Source organism: Macrobrachium nipponense, chromosome 34, assembly GCF_015104395.2.
Source record: "Macrobrachium nipponense isolate FS-2020 chromosome 34, ASM1510439v2, whole genome shotgun sequence".
In the NCBI taxonomy this organism is placed as follows: domain Eukaryota; kingdom Metazoa; phylum Arthropoda; class Malacostraca; order Decapoda; family Palaemonidae; genus Macrobrachium; species Macrobrachium nipponense.
The window spans coordinates 12,913,538-12,935,029 of NC_061095.1; the positions used below are offsets into that span (position 1 = coordinate 12,913,538).

The 21,492-nt window shown below is 42.7% G+C and overlaps 1 protein-coding gene across 1 annotated transcript in view; it reads right to left on the reverse strand.

Moving 5' to 3' along the window:
* The window catches only part of LOC135207770 (inositol polyphosphate 5-phosphatase OCRL-like), a 117,447-nt gene that overhangs the window by 27,304 nt on the left and 68,651 nt on the right, over positions 1–21,492 (reverse strand). Inside the window, 2 exon segments of the mRNA XM_064239594.1 lie at positions 18,669–18,853; positions 19,902–20,064. Coding sequence (XP_064095664.1) covers positions 18,669–18,853; positions 19,902–20,064 — 348 coding nt within the window.

The following is a 21,492-nucleotide window of genomic DNA, read 5'->3' on the forward strand; positions in this document are numbered from 1 at the left end:
GGAAAGAATATATGCAGAGACTCAAGGTGATACTCAAGTCAAAACTCAACGCCGGAAATATGATAAAAGCCATAAACACATGGGCAGTGCCAGTAATCAGATACAGCGCAGGAATAGTGGAATGGACGAAGGCAGAACTCCACAGCATAGATCAGAAAACTAGGAAACATATGACAATAACACAAAGGCACTACACCCAAGAGCAAATACAGACAGACTATACATAACACGAAGGAAGGAGGGAGAGGACTACTAAGTATAGAGGACTGCGTCAACATCGAGAACAGAGCACTGGGGCAATATCTGAAAACCAGTGAAGACGAGTGGCTAAGGAGTGCATGGGAAGAAGGACTAATAAAAGTAGACGAAGACCCAGAAATGTACAGAGACAGGAGAATGACAAACAAAACCGAAGACTGGCACAACAAACCAATGCATGGACAATACATGAGACAGACTAAAGAACTAGCCAGCGATGACACGTGGCAATGGCTACAGAGGGGAGAGCTAAAGAAGGAAACTGAAGGAATGATAACAGCGGCACAAGATCAGGCCCTAAGAACCAGATATGTTTTAAAGAACGATAGACGGAAATAACATCCCTCCCATATGTAGGAAGTGCAATACGAAAAATGAAACCATAAACCACACAGCAAGCGAATGCCGGCACTTGCACAGAACCAGTACAAAAAGAGGCATGATTCAGTGGCAAAAGCCTCCACTGGAGCCTGTGCAAGAAACATCAGCTACCTTGCAGTAATGAGTGGTACGAGCACCAACAACCTGAGGGAGTGATAGAAAACGATCAGGCAAAGATCCTCTGGGACTATGGTAATCAGAACGGATAGTGTGATACGTGCAAATAGACCAGATGTGACGTTGATTGACAAAGTCAAGACAAGAAAGTATCACTCATTGATGTCGCAATACCATGGGACACCAGAGTTGAGAGAAAGAGAGGGAAAAATGGATAAGTATCAAGATCTGAAAATAGAAATAAGAAGGATATGGATATGCAAGTGGAAATCGTACCCATAAATCATAGGAGCACTAGGCACGATCCCAAGATCCCTGAAAAGGAATCTAGAAAAAACTAGACGCTGAAGTAGCTCCAGGACTCATGCAGAAGTGTGTGATCCTAGAAACGGCGCACATAGTAAGAAAAGTGATGGACTCCTAAGGAGGCAGGATGCAACCCGGAACCCCACACTATAAATACCACCCAGTCGAATTGGAGGACTGTGATAGAGCAACAAAAAAAAAAAAAAAAAAATAATAATAATCATAATAATCAATAATAATAATAATAATAATAATAAATAATAATATAATAAGTAATAGTTTTCCCTGTGGCCAGAGTGGGTTAAGGTCGTCATGGACCTGGTTAAGCAACATTGGGGCTGGTCTGTCGTTGGATGGTGACCGCTCTCCTCAGCGTTGATTCCTTTGGGAAAGGATCTTTACCATAATTTCCTCAGTCTACTCAGCTGTAAATGAGTTCCTATCCCTGATGGGGTAGGGTCCAGCTATGGTTAAATAGCAAAACTTAGCAATGATGAAAAGAAATGAAGGAATAAACAACGACATAAATGGAACCTCTGGCAACAGAGGAGTTTCGTCCGGCAGCCAGGTATTCAACCCAATTGAAGGGGAAGACGGTCAGGTACTTGGAGGTCATCATCCAGCAACTGACCACCACAACAACAGTAACCAACAGCCTGAGATTGGAGCTACAGAAGCAAACCAGAGGAAGAAATGGACAAGAGAAGAAAATAATGAAATATGGAGATGCTACATCAGAAGCAACCCGACGGAGAGAGGATATAGAAGAAGATTGGTCAACATCTGGAATGAGAGGAATAACACCCCAAAACAGAGCAGAGGCTGACAGACCAAGTAAGGAACATAAAGAAAAAGAACTGGCTCTCCCCAACAGAAAGAGAGGAACTGGAAAGGGAAATGACACAAGACAACGAATTACAAGAAGACGAACTGAGAGACGATGCCACAAAAGGCGACAGGGATGATGAGGTATCAAACAACGACACACGAAGAAACACCGACGAAGTAACAGAGAGAACGGAATGGGTAGAAAAGATTAGACGATGGATGGAGCCAGATACAGAGAGAACAAAGATCCCCTCCATGAAAGCCTACAACACGAAGAAATTAAGGGAGAAAACAAGTGAGGTCAATGAAATAATGGGCATAATACACACCACTAGTATCACAAAAACAAATAACTTGGCATATGCAGGAGCAAGATTAGTAGCAGAACTGATGGGGATACGAACACCAACACCACCAGCACAACCAACCCAATAGAAACCAAAACAGCAACCTCCTTGGAAAAGGCGCCTGGAAAAGCAAATCATGGTGATGAGATCTGACTTAAGTAAACTGAAAGAGATGGCAGAAAAAAAGGCTAAGAAGCAAGAAAACAAGGGAGGAACTCAACGAGAAATACAAAGTACAAGAGAGGGGACTAAACAACACAATAGAAGATGTAAAACAGAGGCTTAAAGCCAAAGCACACAAGATCCAACGGTACATGAACAGGAATAATGGATACCAACAGAACAAACTATTCAGAACCAACCAGAAAAGACTCTACAGCCAAGTAAGAGGGGAAGACAACCACCATGAAATTCCTGAAGCCGAACCAAGTAAGAGACTCGGAAAATATATGGAACAATTCGGCATCACACAACAAACATGCAACATGGCTCCAGGAAGTCAAGGAAGAAGAAACGGAGAATAAAACAAAGATTCACAGAGATCACGACAGACACAGACACCAATTAAAGAAAATGCCAAACTGGAAAGCCCAGGTCCCGATGAAGTCCATGGATACTGGCTAAAAAACTTCAAGGCCCTACATCCACGAGATGCAGAACAACTCCAGCATTGTATTTCAAATCACCATGCACCCAAATGGATGACCACAGGAAGAAAATCCCCTAGTACAAAAAGACAAGAGTAAGGGAAATATAGCCAGTAACTACAGGCCTATCACCTGCCTACCAATAATGTGGAAGTTACAAACAGGTATCATCAGTGAAAGGCTATACAACTACCTAGAGGAGACAAACACCATCCCCCACCAACAGAAAGGCTGCAGGAGGAGGTGTAGGGGCACAAAAGACCAGCTCCTCATAGACAAAATGGTAATGAAGAACAGTAGGAGAAGGAAAACCAACCTAAGCATGGCATGGATAGACTATAAGAAAGCTTTCGACATGATACCACACACATGGCTAATAGAATGCCTGAAAATATATGGGGCAGAGGAAAACACCATCAGCTTCCTCAAAAATACAATGCGCAACTGGAATACAATACTTACAAGCTCTGGAATAAGACTAGCAGAGGTTAATATTAGGAGAGGGATCTTCCAGGGCGACTCACTGTTCCCACTACTCTTCATAGTAGCCATGATTCCCATGACAAAAGTACTACAGAAGATGGATGCCTGGTACCAATTCAAGAAAAGAGGCAACAGAATTAACCATCTGATGTTCATGGACGACATCAAGCTGTATGGTAAGAGCATCAAGGAAATAGATACCCTAATCCAGACTGTAAGGATTGTATCTGGGGACATCAGGATGGAGTTTGGAATAGAAAAATGCACCTTAGTCAACATACAAAAGGGCAAAGGAACAAGGACTGAAGGGATAAAGCTACCAGATGGGAGCAACATGAAACACATTGATGAGACTGGAATAATGGAAGGAGGGGATATAAAACACAAAGAGATGAAGGACACGATCAGGAAAGAATATATGCAGAGACTCGAGGCGATACTTAAGTCAAAACTCAACGCCGGAAATATTATAAAAGCCATAAACACATGGGCAGTGCCAGTAATCAGATACAGCGCAGGAATAGTGGAATGGACGAAGGCAGAACTCCACAGCATAGATCAGAAAACTAGGAAACATATGACAATACACAAAGCACTACACCCAAGAGCAAATACGGACAGACTACTATACATAACACGAAAGGAAGGAGGGAGAGGACTACTAAGTATAGAGGACTGCGTCAACATCGAGAACAGAGCACTGGGGCAATATCTGAAAACCAGTGAAGACGAGTGGCTAAAGAGTGCATGGGAAGAAGGACTAATAAAAGTAGACGAAGACCCAGAAATATACAGAGACAGGAGAATGACAGACAGAACAGAGGACTGGCACAACAAACCAATGCACGGACAATCACAGAGACAGACTAAAGAACTAGCCAGCGATGACACGTGGCAATGGCTACAGAGGGGAGAGCTAAAGAAGGAAACTGAAGGAATGATAACAGCGGCACAAGATCAGGCCCTAAGAACCAGATATATTCAAAGAACGATAAGACGGAAATAACATCTCTCCCATATGTAGGAAGTGCAATACGAAAAATGAAACCATAAACCACATAGCAAGCGAATGCCCGGCACTTGCACAGAACCAGTACAAAAAGAGGCATGATTCAGTGGCAAAAGCCCTCCACTGGAGCCTGTGCAAGAAACATCAGCTACCTTGCAGTAATAAGTGGTATGAGCACCAACCTGAGGGAGTGATAGAAAACGATCAGGCAAAGATCCTCTGGGACTATGGTATCAGAACGGATAGGGTGATACGTGCAAATAGACCAGACGTGACGTTGATTGACAAAGTCAAGAAGAAAGTATCACTCATTGATGTCGCAATACCATGGGACACCAAAGTTGAAGAGAAAGAAAGGGAAAAAATGGATAAGTATCAAGATCTGAAAATAGAATAAGAAGAGTATGGGATATGCCAGTGGAAATCGTACCCATAATCATAGTAGCACTAGGCATGATCCCAAGATCCCTGAAAAGGAATCTAGAAAAACTAGACACTGAAGTAGCTCCAGGACTCATGCAGAAGAGTGTGATCCTAGAAACGGCGCACATAGTAAGAAAAGTGATGGATTCCTAAGGAGGCAGGATGCAACCTGGAACCCCACACTATAAATACCACCCAGTCGAATTGGAGGACTGTGATAGAGGAAAAAAAAATAATAAATAATAATAATAATAATAATAATAATAATAATAATAATAATAATGGAGAAACAAATCCACAGTTATGTAAATGTACATATATTTAAGTTTAAACAGAAAAGATAGCTTTCGGGAATCTGTACGGTTCCCTTATCAATCTGACACGTTGATATATCTTTACAGCGAAGTAAACAAAGCAGGAGTCAAAAAATTAAGTGACTAGTTATTAAAACAATGGAACCGGTCGTCCAGTATAAAATCAGGCAATGCCGTCGTTTCAGATGAAAGGCCCGCCAGTCGTCTGGAACGTCGAATATATGTACATTTACATAACTGTGGATTTGTTTCTCCATTTGAAGACTCGTGCTACTATGAGGAATTTTTAATAATAATAATAATAATAATAATAATAATAATAATAATAATAATAATAATATGCAGGGAGCAGACCTTTGAAATACCAAATTTGTAACTAATTTGTATTTTTCATAACTAACAAACCTGAGGTCTTAACATTAGGATTTACTAGCGCCAAGCTGGAAACCGGTAGAATTAAAATTACACTTGTGAGATCCAGGGACTAATGGCATCTATACCAGGTCACGGGGCATGTATACCCAGAATGCCCACGGCTACCTGTGACCCATCAGTTATATTTCTAACCCAGTTTAGACTGCTAGAGGGGTGGTTCGAGGTGGGCCTTTAACTGTTAAGACCTCAGGTTTGTTAGTTATGAAAAAATACAAATTAGTTACAAATTTGGTATTTGTTCATACACGAAACAAACCTTCGGTCTTAACATTAGGATAGACTTACTATTGGAGGGAGGTAAGTCTCTACAACTGACTGGGAGTTTGCCACCTTATCCATTTCCGAATATATAGGGAAATTCTAAGAGAATGGACAATGAACCTAGGACCAAAGATATAAGCGGATCTATTGGTTTCCTCCCACTGTAGATACCATTCTACTGTTTACTCTTGTCCCTTGCGACTGGATCCACCTTCACCCCTACTTTTCCTTATTATCCAGAGGGGTGTGTTGCTACTGTAAAAAGTATATCATCAGCTAAGATAGCTTCACAGTATGGCTTGGCTTACCATCTCACCTGCATCTAGTCCGTTCCAGCACATGACGGTTACTCTCCTTCATATTGCCCCGTAGTTAAAGGAGTAGGAAGAAAGTAGTAAAGAAAAAAGACCAGTCATCCCATTCATTCTACTTTCATACCTTCATCTTAGACTAGGACGTAAACTGACCCGCCACCAAGGGGCACTGGATGAACTATATCACTTGTTGGGCTGCCACCACTGGACCCAAGGAAAAGGTGTCCAAGGATCTATGGGCAACATCTTTCAAATAAAATGAGGTGAAAGTTGTTTGGCGCTTCCACACGCCAGCTTTTTTCAGAATTTTATCCACCGACATGTTCTTCTAAATGCCAGGGAAGCACTCACACCCCTGATGTCATGAGCTCTCGCTCCCACACCTGGCTATCTGACCCTCTGTCTTCTGCAGTATAAGCATCTCTGATCGTCTCCCTTAGCCAAAATGATATTGTATTCTTGGACACTTCCTTCTTGTTCCGTCCTGTACTTACGAACAACCGCTGGCACCCCGGCCTGAGGTGCCTTTGCCTCTTTCAAGTACTCCCTTAGTGCCCTGACGGGGCACAGGAGCATCTCAGCTTTGTCGTTGTCTACAAAGTCTGCCAAGGAAGGTATGGTAAAGGAGTCGAATCTGCCGTCTACTATTGTTGGATTTTGGGTCTGCCACGAATTCTGGGACAAACTCACACACCATTGATCTCCAACCTCTCGAGTGCTTTATGAGATATGAGAGGCCATGTAGCTCCCACCCTTTTGGTTGAAGCCAGGGCCAATAAGAAGACTGTCCTTCAGGGTCAGGCTCCTATCCGTGGACTGCTTTAGTGGTTCGTAGGGGGGTTTTGTCAGACTACTCAGTACCTTGGTCAGATCCCAATTCTGGGGCTTTTAGCTCCTTTGTTTGGTGGGCATGACTGTTTCAAAGCTCCTCATCAGCATGGCCAACTCCCATGAAGATGATATGTCCACTCCTTTCATTCGTAAGACTGAGGCTAGAGCAGCCCTGTACCCCTTCACTGCAGATACAGACATATGTTTTTCTGTTCTGAGATATATCAGAAAGTCTGCTAACTGCTGAATAGTGGTACCGAGTGGAGACACGTTCCCTCTACGACACCAATCACAGTATGCTGACCACTTTCCTTGGTATACTGTCGCAGATGATTTTCTGATATTACCTGCCATCTGTAGTTGCTGCTTTCTGCGAAAACCCTCGCTCTCGGAGGAGATACTTGACAGTCTCCACCCGTGAAGCGATAGGGACTTCACCGACTGGTGGTACCTCTCCACGTGAGGCTGACACAGAAGGTTGCTCCATGGAGGTAACTCTCTTGGCACATCTACTAGGAGTTCCAGTAGGTCTGGAAACCACTCTGCTTTCGGCCATAAACGGGGCTACCAGGGTCATCTTGAGGTTCTGAGACCGCATTACCCTGTTCAGAACCTGACGGATTAGACAAAATGGAGGAAATGCGTACACGTCCAGATTGTCCCAGGGGTGTTGTAGCGCATCTTCTGCTACTGCCTCTGCGTCCAGGACTACTGAACAATACGCTTTCAACTTTTTGTTGTACCTGGTTGCGAATAGGTCTATGATCGGTCCTTCCCACAACATGAGCATCCTGTCCACTACCTGTTGGTGTAGGGACCACCACTCCAGTTCCCAGGAATCTGATCCCTGCGGCTCAACTTGTCGGCCACTATGTTTCTTTTCCCGGAATATTACCTGGCCTTGATGTCTACCAGGTTCTCTATAGCCCACTGGTGAAGTTGAACTGTCATCACATGTAACTGCCGAGAAACTAGGCCTCCTTGCTTGTTTATATAAGCTACTACTGTGGTGTTGTCTGACATCAATACCACTGAGTGTCCCTTTACTCTCCCTGAATTCTTGTAGAGCCAGGAAAGCTGCTTTCAACTCCAGCACGTTTATATGGAGTTCTCTGTCCTTGCAACTCCATTTTGCTGACACCATCAACTCCTCCATATGGGCTCCCCAGCCTTCTAGTGACGCATCCGAGAACAGCAAGAGGTCTGGGGAGGATTGTTGAAGGGGGACACCCACTGTCAGATTGTCGTCGTCCACCCACCACAGCAAGTCTTTCCTCACTTCTGCCGACAAGGGAATTTGCTCGTACGGGTGATCTACTGTTGGTGACCAAAACTCCTTCATCCTCCATTGTAGGGACCGAAGGTGTAGCCTTCCTTGTGGTACTAGCTTCTCCAGGGAGGTTAGGATTCCCAGCACCACCTGCCACTGTCTTGCTGGTTGTGTCTGCTTTCCCAGAAAGGCATTCACCACTTGTTTGCATTTCTCTACTCTTTGGTCTGTCGGGAATACTTTGGCTTGTGTTGTGTCTATCACCATTCCCAGATATTCCAAACGTGACTTGGATCCAGCTGCGACTTCTGCTGATTCACCACAATACCTAGGCTGTGACAAAGCTGCAGGAGGGGGCCGCCCTGTCCCTGAGTAACCCTTTCTCTCTGGACTTTGCTAGCACCAGCAAATCGTCCAGATATCTTATTAGCCTGATCCCCTCCCTGAGCATTTGCGCCCACGCCGACACGAGGGTGGGGAAACAATCTTGTAAAAACTTGAGGAGACGTTGTCAATCCGAAGCACAGGACCTTGAATTCGAAAGCTTTCCCTGCAAGACTGAAGCGGAGAAATTTCCTTGAAGACTGATGGACTGGTATCTGAAAAGTATGCGTCCTTTAGATCGACTGTCAGCATAAAGTCTCCGATTCTGACTGCTTGTAGAACCGTTTTCGGAGTTTCCATCTTGAAACTGGTTTTCCTTATAAACAGATTCAGCGTTGACAGGTCTATTACTGTCCTCCACTCCCCGTTGGCTTTGGGTACCAGGAAAATCCTGCTGTAGAAGCCTTTTGTCGGACTGCATACTTGTTGCACAGCTCCTTTTTCCATCATCTTCTTCACTTCGTCCTGCAGAATAGTGGCCTTCTGAGATTTGTGGGCATAAGTGACGTGGGGTAATGGTTGATCTGTCAGGGGCGGGGTTACCTCGAACGGAATCAAATACCCGATCCTGAGAACATCCACCACCCACTGCTCTGCCCCTAGTTCCTGCCACACCTTCCAGTGATTTGCCAGGCAACCCCCCACTGGTGTGGCCGAGTGATGGGAGGCGCCCATCCTATCTTCTTGAGCCTCTCCCTCTTCCCCTATTGCCCCTTCCTCTGTTGTTTCTATTGTGAAAGGGCCGATGAGTTATCCTCTTTGGGGAAGAGGGTCTTGTGACTATTAGGGATGCTATGTCTCACTGTCTTCTTTCGAGACATCTGCTGTTGTCTTCCCTCCAAAGGAGTAGTTTGACTGTTAGACGTTTTCCTAACTGCCTGTTGCACCAACCTATCGTTAGTGTCCATCCTTCTTCTATCTATCGCCTCTTCCAGTATGACCTCTGGCAACAGTAGTTGCGATTCCAAGATATCCCCCATTCCTCATTGATAACAGGGGAATCCAAATCCACATTGCGGCTCAGTCTAGCCAATGCTGCATCTCTCCTCATTAGCAGGATATTTGCCCAAACATTGGCACTTACGTTTGTCAGGTACGCAATCGCCTTGGACCCTGACTGTAGTAATCTAATGAACAATGGTTCATCCACTACTATTTCCTTGTTGCTTCCGAGGATGCAATTTTCGCCACTGCTGTTGACCAAAGGTCTAACCAGGACGCAGCCTGAAAGACAGAAGAAGCTGTTGCTTCTAACGTAGCAGCCTCTTGGTACGTCATCGAAGGGCACTCCATTTTGTTTTAACCTGATCCAAGGTTAATCCAGGCCTTACCTTACAACATAAGGGTTCATTTGTCTAGACAGCAAAGGGACCTTCGGTGTCGTATAATATTTCCTTTGCTTTATCATTGGAGGGGGAATAAATTTAAATGATCTATTAGATCTTAAGGAATTATCCCTCCCTGCAATCTTTGCGTTTACGTGTTGCAAGACCGATTCCGCATGACTCGAACAAGGCAATTCATACGACACCTTGGTATCCCTCTTTAGTCCAAACGCCATGTCAATTCCAGGAGGAAGCATACTGGCCGGTGTTTCTGTCTTCTCCGAAAGGCTATTGAATTGACGAATCAAATCAATAACCTCTGCATACGAGGCCAGAAACTCTTGGTTTTCTCCTTCCTCCGGCTCTAGTGTACCACTCTCCGTCACGAGGGATGTTGTCTCGCCTCTATCTTCTGACAGACGGCCCGGAATTCCACGGCCGCCTGCCCCTACGGCCGCGGTCTCTTTGATCTTTGCTGGCCGCTGTTGGCTCGATCCTAGATAGTCAGCAGGGGAACGAGAACGTCTCACTCTTTCTCTGCTCACGGATCTAGAGCGAGAATCTCGTCTAGATCTCCAAGATGAAGGCTCCCTTAAGACAGAGGTAAGTTCGTCTCTATTAGCATTGGCATCGTTTTCGAGCGTCGGCGAGCCCGGCCTCGGCCTTCTATCCAGACAGACACTGCCTTCCACGAACGTATCCGCCGAGGTTGCCAACTCTCTATTTTTCGTACTTTTAATAGGAGCCTTATCGTCCTTCGTACGTATTTTGAACGGCCTTACGGGCGAAACTAGGACCTGCATTCCATCCTCGGCTGCAAACCTTTCGCCGCCAACGTCGATTTTACCAGAGGTATCGCAGTTTTGCGATCCGAACTGGCAACTCCGCCTCGGCCGCTAGCTCGCCGGCCGTCACTCTCTCGCTTGTTCGGACTCTTGCGAACGGCTTCGTCTGCCAACCTTGTGCTTAATAGCCACTGATTTTCCGACCTTCTTGCTGACTTGGAAATGACAGTCTTGGTCCGAAGAAGAGGAAGAATTGATTCTTCTCCTCTTGGCCCGAGGATCTGCCAGGAACTCCCGAATCCTCCTCCAACGCTTGACTGGCGCTCGCCATGACGTTATCGGACTTAGCGATGACGCCGAACTAGAGGAAGAAGACGAAGAAGGCGAATCACACTTTTTCTTTTTGTCTCTCTTATTCATTCTCTCCTCTATATCCTGTAATTTCTGCATTACAGTTTGCATTGACGGGTCAGAAGGCGTATTAGCGTCTGGGTGCAGCGAAAAAGGCCGAGAATCGGTCTGTGACGTCATCACGCCTGCCATCTCAGAGTGTGGACGTAGTTGTGACGTCATCCCTCTCGTAGGGAGAGACTGAGAGGTTTCTGCTGGCAACCGCACGTTTGCTGCCAAACTACCTCCCACGTTCTGCATCGCTGTAAATACTGAGTGGGATGGTGAAGCCGCGGCATTAATTCCCATAAATTGCAAGCCCGGGGGATGAGGAACATTCAGCGCTGCCGGACCCTGCTGGAACCGTGACGTCATATAATGCGCAAGCAGACCATCCAAGGTTGGTACGCCTGGTAGACCTAGCGCTGACCACGTACCATCTAACCTATGCGCTTGAGTAGCAGGAGCCTGGAACAAAGATGGCGGATCTCCCCCTCTACTTGCTGGGAACAAAGGAGAGTGCAAATTATTCATAAAATTACCCAAGGCCCCTCCTGACGTTTCCGATACAGAACCACTAGGAGAAAAACCGAATGGGGTATGAGACAATCCAAAAGCAGGTGGAGAAACATATGGAGCAGCCTGGTTTATTACCGATACAAAAGAAACCGGTAAGGTTTGGTCATCCAAAGATGGCGTCACCCCCTTCCTTTTGTATTGGCTTTTCCCATAGAACTTCTTCCACTGTTCCACCGACCAACCACGACAAACAGAACACGGATTAGTAACCGTACATACGTTTTCCCTGCACCTACTACACGTTGGATGAGGATCCGTCGACACCGAAGTTAGGAACCTAGCAACATGGGAAAGCACTGACTCCTGGGCATTTCCTTTGTCTCCTCTTTGAAGCGGTAGACGATCCCGATGTTGAGGCAAAATTCTCCATCATACCACGTATACACTCTTACCACACACTGATCACACTTGGAGAAAGAAAAGGAATGAAAAATAAAAAATGAAATGGATAAAGAACGGGCAAACTGAAAAACCGGCTTTAAATGAGATAGACAGTAACACGTCTTATCTTAAAGGCGGTAGGAAAATAACTGATGGGTCACAGGTAGCCGTGGGCATTCTGGATATACATGCCCCGTGACCTGGTATAGATGCCATTAGTCCCTGGATCTCACAAGTGTAATTTTAATTCTACCGGTTTCCAGCTTGGCGCTAGTAAATCCTAATGTTAAGACCGAAGGTTTGTTTCGTGTATGAACAAACATGTTTTGTTGAAAATAATGGCAGTTTTTAACGAATCAATCTTATACAGGGTCTTTTCAATTCTTCTGATAATTCGTTTTTCTGACTCAGCCAGGTTGTTGAGTAGAATTCCAATACTTATATTTGTCATTTGTCATAATTAGAATATTTGTCAAAATAATTTAAAAATATTTTAAAATATTTTTTACAAATAATTTTGACAAATATCTTAATTATGACAAATATGGATATTGGAATTCTACTCAACAACCTAGCGGAGTCACAAAAACGAATTATCAACAAAACATGTATCAAAGAAAATCTACTCCCTGCATATTATTATTAGTGTTATTATTATTATTAAAACTGAGATTGGGGTTGATGGGTCTGTAGATTAAACACTAATGAGTGAAAACTATAAACCCTCTGAGAGCTAGTCCGTTCTTTAAGTGAATCAGTACTGTACAGTAATGTACTGTTGTAATGACTACATATTTTACTGTGATTGTTGCCATTGAATTATAACGCTCGAGAAGTGAAAAGTGAAAAGGGTCTTGGGTGAAGTTTTTAAGTATACTGAAAATGGAAATAAAAACAAACCTAAAAAATGCAGTACTGAAGAGAAAGTAATGTAATTTGAGGTTACTGACTAAAGTTGTATTGAATACATATGACTTTAGGTAATGTAATTTGAGGTTACTGACAAAAGTTGTATTGAATACATATGACTTTAGGTAATGTAATTTGAGGTTACTGACTAAAGTTGTATTGAATACATATGACTTTATTAACTGTTGCCATTTAGTTTTACTAATGATTGAAAGCTGTATATAAGGCATTCCCCGATTACCGGCGGACTTGGTAAACGGCAACCCGGTTTTATTTGTCATAATTAGGATATTTGTCAAAATTATTTTAATATATTTTAAAATATTTGATAAAATAATTTTGACAAATATCCTAGTTATGACAAATATCAATATTGGAATTCTACTCAACAACCTAGCTGAGCCAGAAAAATGAATTATCAGAAGAATTGAAAAGACCCTGTATAACATTAATTCATTAAAAACTGCCAGTATTTTCAACAAAATAATACGTACCTTATTAAAACTAATGGCTATCTCAGCAGCATTATGCTTTTAGAGATTCTTCTCTATTTTTCAAATAGCAGCCTTTTCCATGCTAGTTAAACAGGCTAGTAGAGAGCCTACAGAGGTCATTATCAAATAAAGCCACAATTGGTGTACGTATATATTTCTATTATAGCTTTTGAGGAAAACTATGATACCATACTTATAAAAGTCAATAACAGTTTCTCTCTCTCCCTCTCTCTATTTCTTGTAGCTAGCTTTCCTCTGGAGCTGCCAGACATCCTCTAGGCTAAGAAGCTGAGGGGTGGACTGCTTCTGGTGTGGTGTCCTTCCTTCTTATATCAGGAGGCATCAGCAGGGGGTCTGCCACATGCCAATCTCCTATTGGGTGATGGCAGCAAGTCAGATTTTTCATTGGTTGCTTGGGTCAGTCATCAAGCTACTTCTGTGTGATCTCCTGAGCTGTACGGTGAAGTTGCTGGATGTTGCATCACACTGTGTGATGTCACGGCTGGCTTGATTTTCATTGGCTGCAGGAGGGGCATTATCTTCTGCAGTGTTGTCGCGATCCGGGGTGTCATTGTTGGGGGCAAGACTACTCATACTCGTAGGGAGGAGAAATTCTTCCTGTGATGTATGTATTCAGTGCTGGTTTTATTTGATGGAAGAGAAGTGGCCCCAGAAGGTGAAATTGACAGATGTCAGGGGCCTTCCCAATGATCTTCATATTCTGGATGATCACATCCTGGGAGATAGTCTCTTGATGTCTAGTGCAGGCATGGTTTTTGATAGCTCCCTCCTGGGCATAGTAGGATATACGTATCTTAAAACAGGCAGACTGGGCATGTGTACTAGTATACCACATACATCTGCTTCAGGGGGTTTCGTACCAGCAGGGAGGGGTTATTTTTTATGATTAGCTCTCACGTCCTCCGATTCTGGTAGTATATGATTAGGTCTATTTTCTTGGTGGTGTCAGTCGGGTTTACGTCTTTAAGGAGTCCTCTTCTTCACGATAATGGGAACTCATGGAAGCTTTATAGTACAGCTTGATGTTATCCTTGGGGGCAGGGCTGTGGCCTCTCACTACCATACCATTTCTCCAGAGCTGTGTGGACTTCTCTGCTGATTAATTTGTTGAAATATCCATTATTTAGTTGGAAGGTGAGGTTGAGTTCCTGATGGGTGTCCTACCAGGTCGAGCAGTGGGAAAGGGCTCACCTGATGAACTGTGTAATTCAACATGCTGCACTGCTGAAATGGCTGACGGAGGGCTTCAACCTCATCCCCGGCGTCGACTTGTACAAAGATATTGTCGATATATCGGCCATATCGGCAGGGTTGCTGCATCCTGGCATAGACTCATTCCTCCACTGTGCCCACATAAAAATTAGCGAAGAGAACCCCCAGTGGGGAGCCCATCGCTACGCCGTGCTTCTGTCAGAACATCTGGCCACAGTGGCTGGAGAAAGGCCTTCTTAGTAGAGTTCTCCAGGAGTGTACAGAGGGAGGCTTCGGGTATGTTGAGGGGCACTGTCAACTAACTTCTGTAGACGACACGCTTGAGGATAATGTCAATGGTTTCGTCAACAGGTATGTTTGTAATAGTTCGGGGAGGGAGGCTTCGGGTATATTGAGGGAGGCTGTCAACTGACTTCTGTAGACACGCTTGAGGATAATGGCAATGGTTTCGTCGACAGGTACATTTGACAGATTCTACGTCCAGTGAGGTGATAATTCCAGTGCCAGGGGTGTCCTTGATGGCTTCTAAGAACTCTACTGACAACTGCTGGCTGTACTGACTGAGAACGTAGGGGGTCAAGAGTTGATTAAGGCACTTAGCCAAGGAGTATGTAGGGGCATCTGGCTGATGATCAGCCAAAGGGGGTTTCTGTGTTTGTGGGTTTTTATATTGCCATATAAATAATCCAGGCTGTAATCTCCTAGTATGAGCAGGAGGTGGACAGCGGTGGTCGCAGCAATCACTGCGCTAATGACTTCGCTGGCCTCCCTCTTGATGTCTTCCATAAAAATGTTAATAGAAGTATACACCAATCTTGACTATATTGTTATTTAATAATGACCTCTATACGCACTCTACTAGCCTGTTCAAGTAACACGGAAAAGGCCACTATTCATAAAATAGAGAAGAATCTCTACAAGCGTAACACTGCTGAGATAGCCATTACTTTTAATAAGGTATGCTTGGGAGAGAGTCTGCTTCCCAAATACACTAATATTCAGCTACACAACCCATCAGCAACAAACAGTAATCAAGAACCAAGCTGTGAGCCCTTCAAAACAAGAACACAAATTTTGACCCCCCACGTCCCAGATCAAGATGCCCTTCTAAAGCTGGACCTCAATTGCTGCTTCATTTCGAGACCCAGGCCTCACGACAAGAGACTCAAAATCAAGCTGCTCCTTAACTCCACCCAGCAACTCAAAGTCCGGAGTATTGTGAGAACTACTGATACCCTTTAGCCCCTCCTACTTGCCCAAGCCCTTACAGATAGGGGCTCACACTCCAGCAGGATCCCCAGTAAGGAGAAGATAGCACCGAAGGAGTTGAAGGATAACATTACACTACAATGCACAGACAAGATGGCAGCCTTCGTTTTGATTTATACTGCCAATTATCACGAGAAGCTGGATGCTATTTTGTCTGACGAGAGGACGTTCAAGCACCTGACGAAAAACCCGACGTAAGACGTCAAGATTCAAGCCAACAGTCATTAGTGCAGTGAATGCTGCAACCAAAGCTGTCCACCACCTGCTCATACAAGGAGTTTATAGCCTGAGTTATTTATATGGTAATATAAAAACCTACAAACAAGGAAACCCCCATAGCTGATCATCAGCCAGATGACAGCCCCTACGTATGCATTGGGTAAATGCCTTTATCAACTCGACCCCATAAGTCTTGAGCCAGTACAGCCTGCAGTCATCAGTAGAGTTCTTAGAAGCCTCAAGTGTGTCTACAGGAGTCAGTTGACAGTGCCCCTCAACATATCCGAAGCCTCCCTCCATACGTTGCTGGAGATTTCTACTAAAAAGGCCCCTTTCTCCACCAACCATGGCCAGATGTTTCGACAGAAGCACAGTGTAGCGATGGGCTCCACATCGGGGGACCTCTTTGCTAACTTTTACATGGGCACCATGGAGGAAAGTCTTTGCCAGGATGCAGCAACCCCCGCATATACAGCCGATATATTAAAAATATCCTTGTCCAAGTTGACGCCGAGGATGAGGTTGAAGCACTCCATCAGGCATTTCAGCAGTTTGTTTGTTTGTATGGTGTTTTTACGTTGCATGGAACCAGTGGTTATTCAGCAACGAGACCAACGGCTTTAGGTGACTTCCGAACCACGTCGAGAGTGAACTTCTATCACCAGAAATACACATCTCTCACTCCTCAATGGGATGGCCGAGAATCGAACCCATGACCACTGATGTGGGATGCAAACACCATACTAACCACGCCACTGCGGCGCTGCATTTCAGCAGTGCAGCATGCTGAATTACACAGTTGAATACAACACAGATGATCAGCTCCCCTACCTTGACTTCCTTGTGACTACGACAGAAGATGGCCGCTGTGCTTCTGTCTACACAAAGGAGACCAACTTTGGACTTTGCTTAATGGGGACAGTGAATGCCCTGCCAGGTTCACGAGTATGACCGTCAGGGCCTTCATCAGGAGAGCCTTCTCCCACTCCTCGACCTGGCAGGACACGCAACAGGGACTCCAAAAAGAACTCCAACAGGAACTCGACCTCGCCTCCCAACTACTAGTGAATAACGGATATTCCAACAAATTAATCAGCAGAGAAGTCTGCATAGCATTGGAGAAATAGTATGGTAGTGAGAGGCTGCAGCTCGCCCCCAGGATAACATCAAGCTATACTATAAAGCTTTCATAAGTTCCCATTACTGTTAAGAAGAGGACTCCTTAAAGAAGATTATAAATGAAAATGTAAACCCGACTGACGCCACCAAGAAAATACATATAATCATTAATGTACTACCAGAATCGGAGGACACGAGACTAATCATGAAAAATAACCACTCCCCGCCGGTACGAGACCAACTTCAATTGGTCTCATACCAGCAGGGAGTGGTTATTACACACGCCCAGTCCAGTTGCAGCAGCACCTACGTCAGTATGACCAGCATGCGCCTGTCTTAGAGGATCTCCTGCCACGCCCAGGAGGGGGCTATCAAAAACCATGCCCACAGCAAACATCATGAGACTTCCCTGTCGATCACGCCTACTGGAGGTGCTTCTCATTCAGCAAATAAAACCAGCACTGAATATGACACAAAGAATTTCTTTTCCCTATAAGTATAAGAAGACCTAACCCAAACAATGACACCACCGATTGCAACAACTCTACAGAAGACAACATTCCTACAGCCTTGACGTCATGCAGCGTGACACAACATCCAGCAACGTCATCGTACAACTCAGGAGATCTCTGAGGTGCAGCTACACGACCATCAACTCGGTGGATGTAGCTTTAGGCCTGACCCAAGCAACTAATGAAAACCCGACTTGCCACCATCACCAAATAGGAGGTCAGCATGGGGCAGACCCCCTGTTGATGCCCCCGGTTATAAGGAGGAAGGACACAACACCAAAAATAGTCCATCCTCGGCTCCTAGCCTACAGGATGTCTGGCAGCTCTAAACAAAAGCTCGCTACCAGAAATAGAGAGGAGAGAGAGAGAGAAACGATTATTAACTTTTATAACTATGGCATCATAGTTTACTTGTAAAAACTATAATAGAAATATATAGTACAACAATCTTGACTCTTATATTTCATAATGACCTCTACAGGTGCTCTACTAGCCTGTTTAAGTAGCACAGAAAAGGCCACTATTTGAAATAAAAGAATAGAATCTCTACAAGTGTAATGCTGCCTAGATAGCCATTACTTTTAATAAAGTATGCTTGAGAGGGGGTCTGCTTCCCAAATACAATAATATATATTAATAATGAAGCCATTAAAAATATCAATAAACAACCAAAAATCACACATTAATTCTTTGACTATGCATTACCTTCAACTTCATCAGCTGAAATTTTTCTGGAATAAATTTTCAGTATTCACCAGTGTAATAAACAATTACACAAGGGAAATTAACATTAACTGATCAAAGTAAATGTTCTTTACAACATTATGCATAGCGTAAAAACTTACTCATGATCCCTGATAGTCTTTGGAGGGCTATTGATGTTCATATGGAAACACGTTCTTTGAAGTATACAGTCGTGATCTTCATTACGCCTTTCTAATTCATCCATATGAGCTGCCATGTGTGCATTAACAAAGCATATTGAAGTGCTGTGGAGATCTAATCTAACTGACACTGCCCCTTTGTTTCCCTAAAAGAGATATGCATCATTATAGTACAAATGTCCAGAAAAATAGTTAGGGAGATCATCTCACCCTTAGGGAGATCATCTCACCCTTAAAACTACCTACTATAATGCAATGGTGTAACAAAAGACCACAACTTCTGTCTCATTCTTTTTATTTCTCATTAGTACTCGCTGTATAACTTTTGCAAATTCCGTGGAAACACCAGGATGAATAACACTGATGTGAAATAAAGGCTAATGTTCTACAATAAAACCCTCAATCATAAACATGCCTAATATTCCCTAAGTTCTACACTCCTTTGTTCAAGAGATGGCAGAATTGGGGATACCTTTTTCTTTTTTTTAGCACTGCTGAACTCCTGTCAACTGTTTATATTACATAAAGCTTATTATATTTACTAAAGCCTCTTAGATTATTTCCATATCATTTCAAAATAATGTCATAATTTCCAGTACAGTTTTGAGTACAAGATAGTAAAACTTTTGATGGGAGAAAGAAAGAATTAGTTTCACACACAACTGAAAAAAGTGTGTAAGTAAAATGATCTTATAAATAATTCTTCCAATTTTCAAAAGCTATTTTAACGGGCAGACCTATCTTGTAGCAAAATATAGTAAACTTTATGAAGGTTACATGCATTAAGAAGTACAATATCTTGCATAATTCAAGACCTAACTAAAACTGCCAATGAAAGCCAGAAAACCTTTGTTACCCTGTTCAATTTCCCTTCAGTTGTCTTTTACAATGTGTTATTAGAATCAACTACACCACACTGCCCACTCTCTTGTACAGTGTAAGCCTGTTGTATCCAGTTAAAATATTAAAGTTACATTTTCTTCATGCTGGCTTTACTAGATAAAAAAAATCTGTACTGAAGAGGTAAATAACATTTAAAATACCAACTTCACAGTAATGTATTTTTGAAGTAGCAAGTACTGTACGGTCATGTAGAGTAATACAAGAATACATTGTATGTAATAAAGCAACAGCAAGTAAAGAGGGCATGCAGAGTATGTAGATTACACTACGTATATGCCATAAACTACTTACCAGTTTATTCATTATCCCGGTCCCAACAGTATCAACTGCTACATTACGTATGTAAGCCAAGTATTTTTCTTGTACCAGGATAATCAGCATCATGCCAACTAAACGTACAAGACGGACCTTTTGATATTTAGCTTTTGGATGGATTCCATTTAAAACGGCATTTCTGCAAACAAAAAATAGATAATTTTACATATGTAAATATTTTAGATGTTCTTCATCCTACAGTCTACTTAAGACTCAGAGGTCTGGAAAAACTAAGCCCTATTAATAATAATCATCTTCATCCTACAACATTCCTATATATAAAATTGGGTCATCACAGCCTTATTGTTCTAAACCATTCATAAACTTTTGTCCCTGATTCTTCAGAATGTAATGTATAAAATCTCATAATCATCATGAAGTTCTTTATTTTAGACAGGAACAGGAAGGTTTGATCTAGTCACAGAGATTAAATTTTTGCCCTTCTTATCTGCGTCCTCGTCTCATTTAATGCCAGCATGAGAAGGAACAGAGCATCTTTTAAACATTCAGACCAAGATCATATTTTTAAAGAGAGACAGTATTTTCTAAACAATAAGAGGAAAAAAGGGTGACAAATTTTGTTTGACCAACCGCTGGGCCCCAAGGACCAGTGAGAAAGCATCCCCACCAGGCATCAGGGCCCAGATGCTGGTCTCTAAGGCCCCCTACCCATGCCATGGCTCAGCATCTAGGGGGTTTTATGTTTAGGTGCTTGTTATACATACCATATTTTTTAATATCTTCAGTTTACCTTACTAAAATTATTTACCTTAATTTTTAATTCTTCAATTAGTTAACCTCTTTCTGTAAAGTATAGTAGTATATTAGTTTCTTGACCTCTTATACAATCTGTACTGTATTTCTTCTTAAATATAACCTGAGATATATTTTAGTTGTTCTTTAGGATTTTAAATTTTGTTAAATAACTTAGTATTCTTGGATTCAACAATTTCATTCCTATTTTTTTCCTTCATTAGAAACATTTATGTTTCTTAATATCATATTGTTAAAACAATTTTTTCTATGAAATTTGGTTGTGGTAAGTACTAGTGATTGGTTTATTAAATCTCCTTTCACCTAATCATTTAGATCTGTGGTCTCTTTTTCTTATGATATTTAATTTAAGGTAGGACTTCTATTGAGTGGGTTGTTATATGTTACTCTAATACTGTCAGGACTGCTGGTTATTTTCTCTTTTCACATTTTATTTTGGTTTGACAAATGGATTATTTCCATCATAATCTTTCTAAAGGTCTTTGCTTATAATCTTGAAGTTTAAAAAATTACTTTTGTGGTTGTCTTAATTCTATGATATTTTGGTTAATTTCCTTAACTTCCATTTGTGACACTATTTATCATGGATTTGGGTCCTTAGTGGTATAAGCTTTCTGAATTGTATTTTTTCCATCTAATCTTTGTTTTAACATTTCTTACCTTGTAATTCAACTGGTGAATTTTAACAGTAAGACTATAAAATACACTTCATCATATCGATCTTGAAGAGGAAGGTTGTTCTTTATTGTCACTGTCATCAATTTGCAGACATACATTTGATCACTATGACACA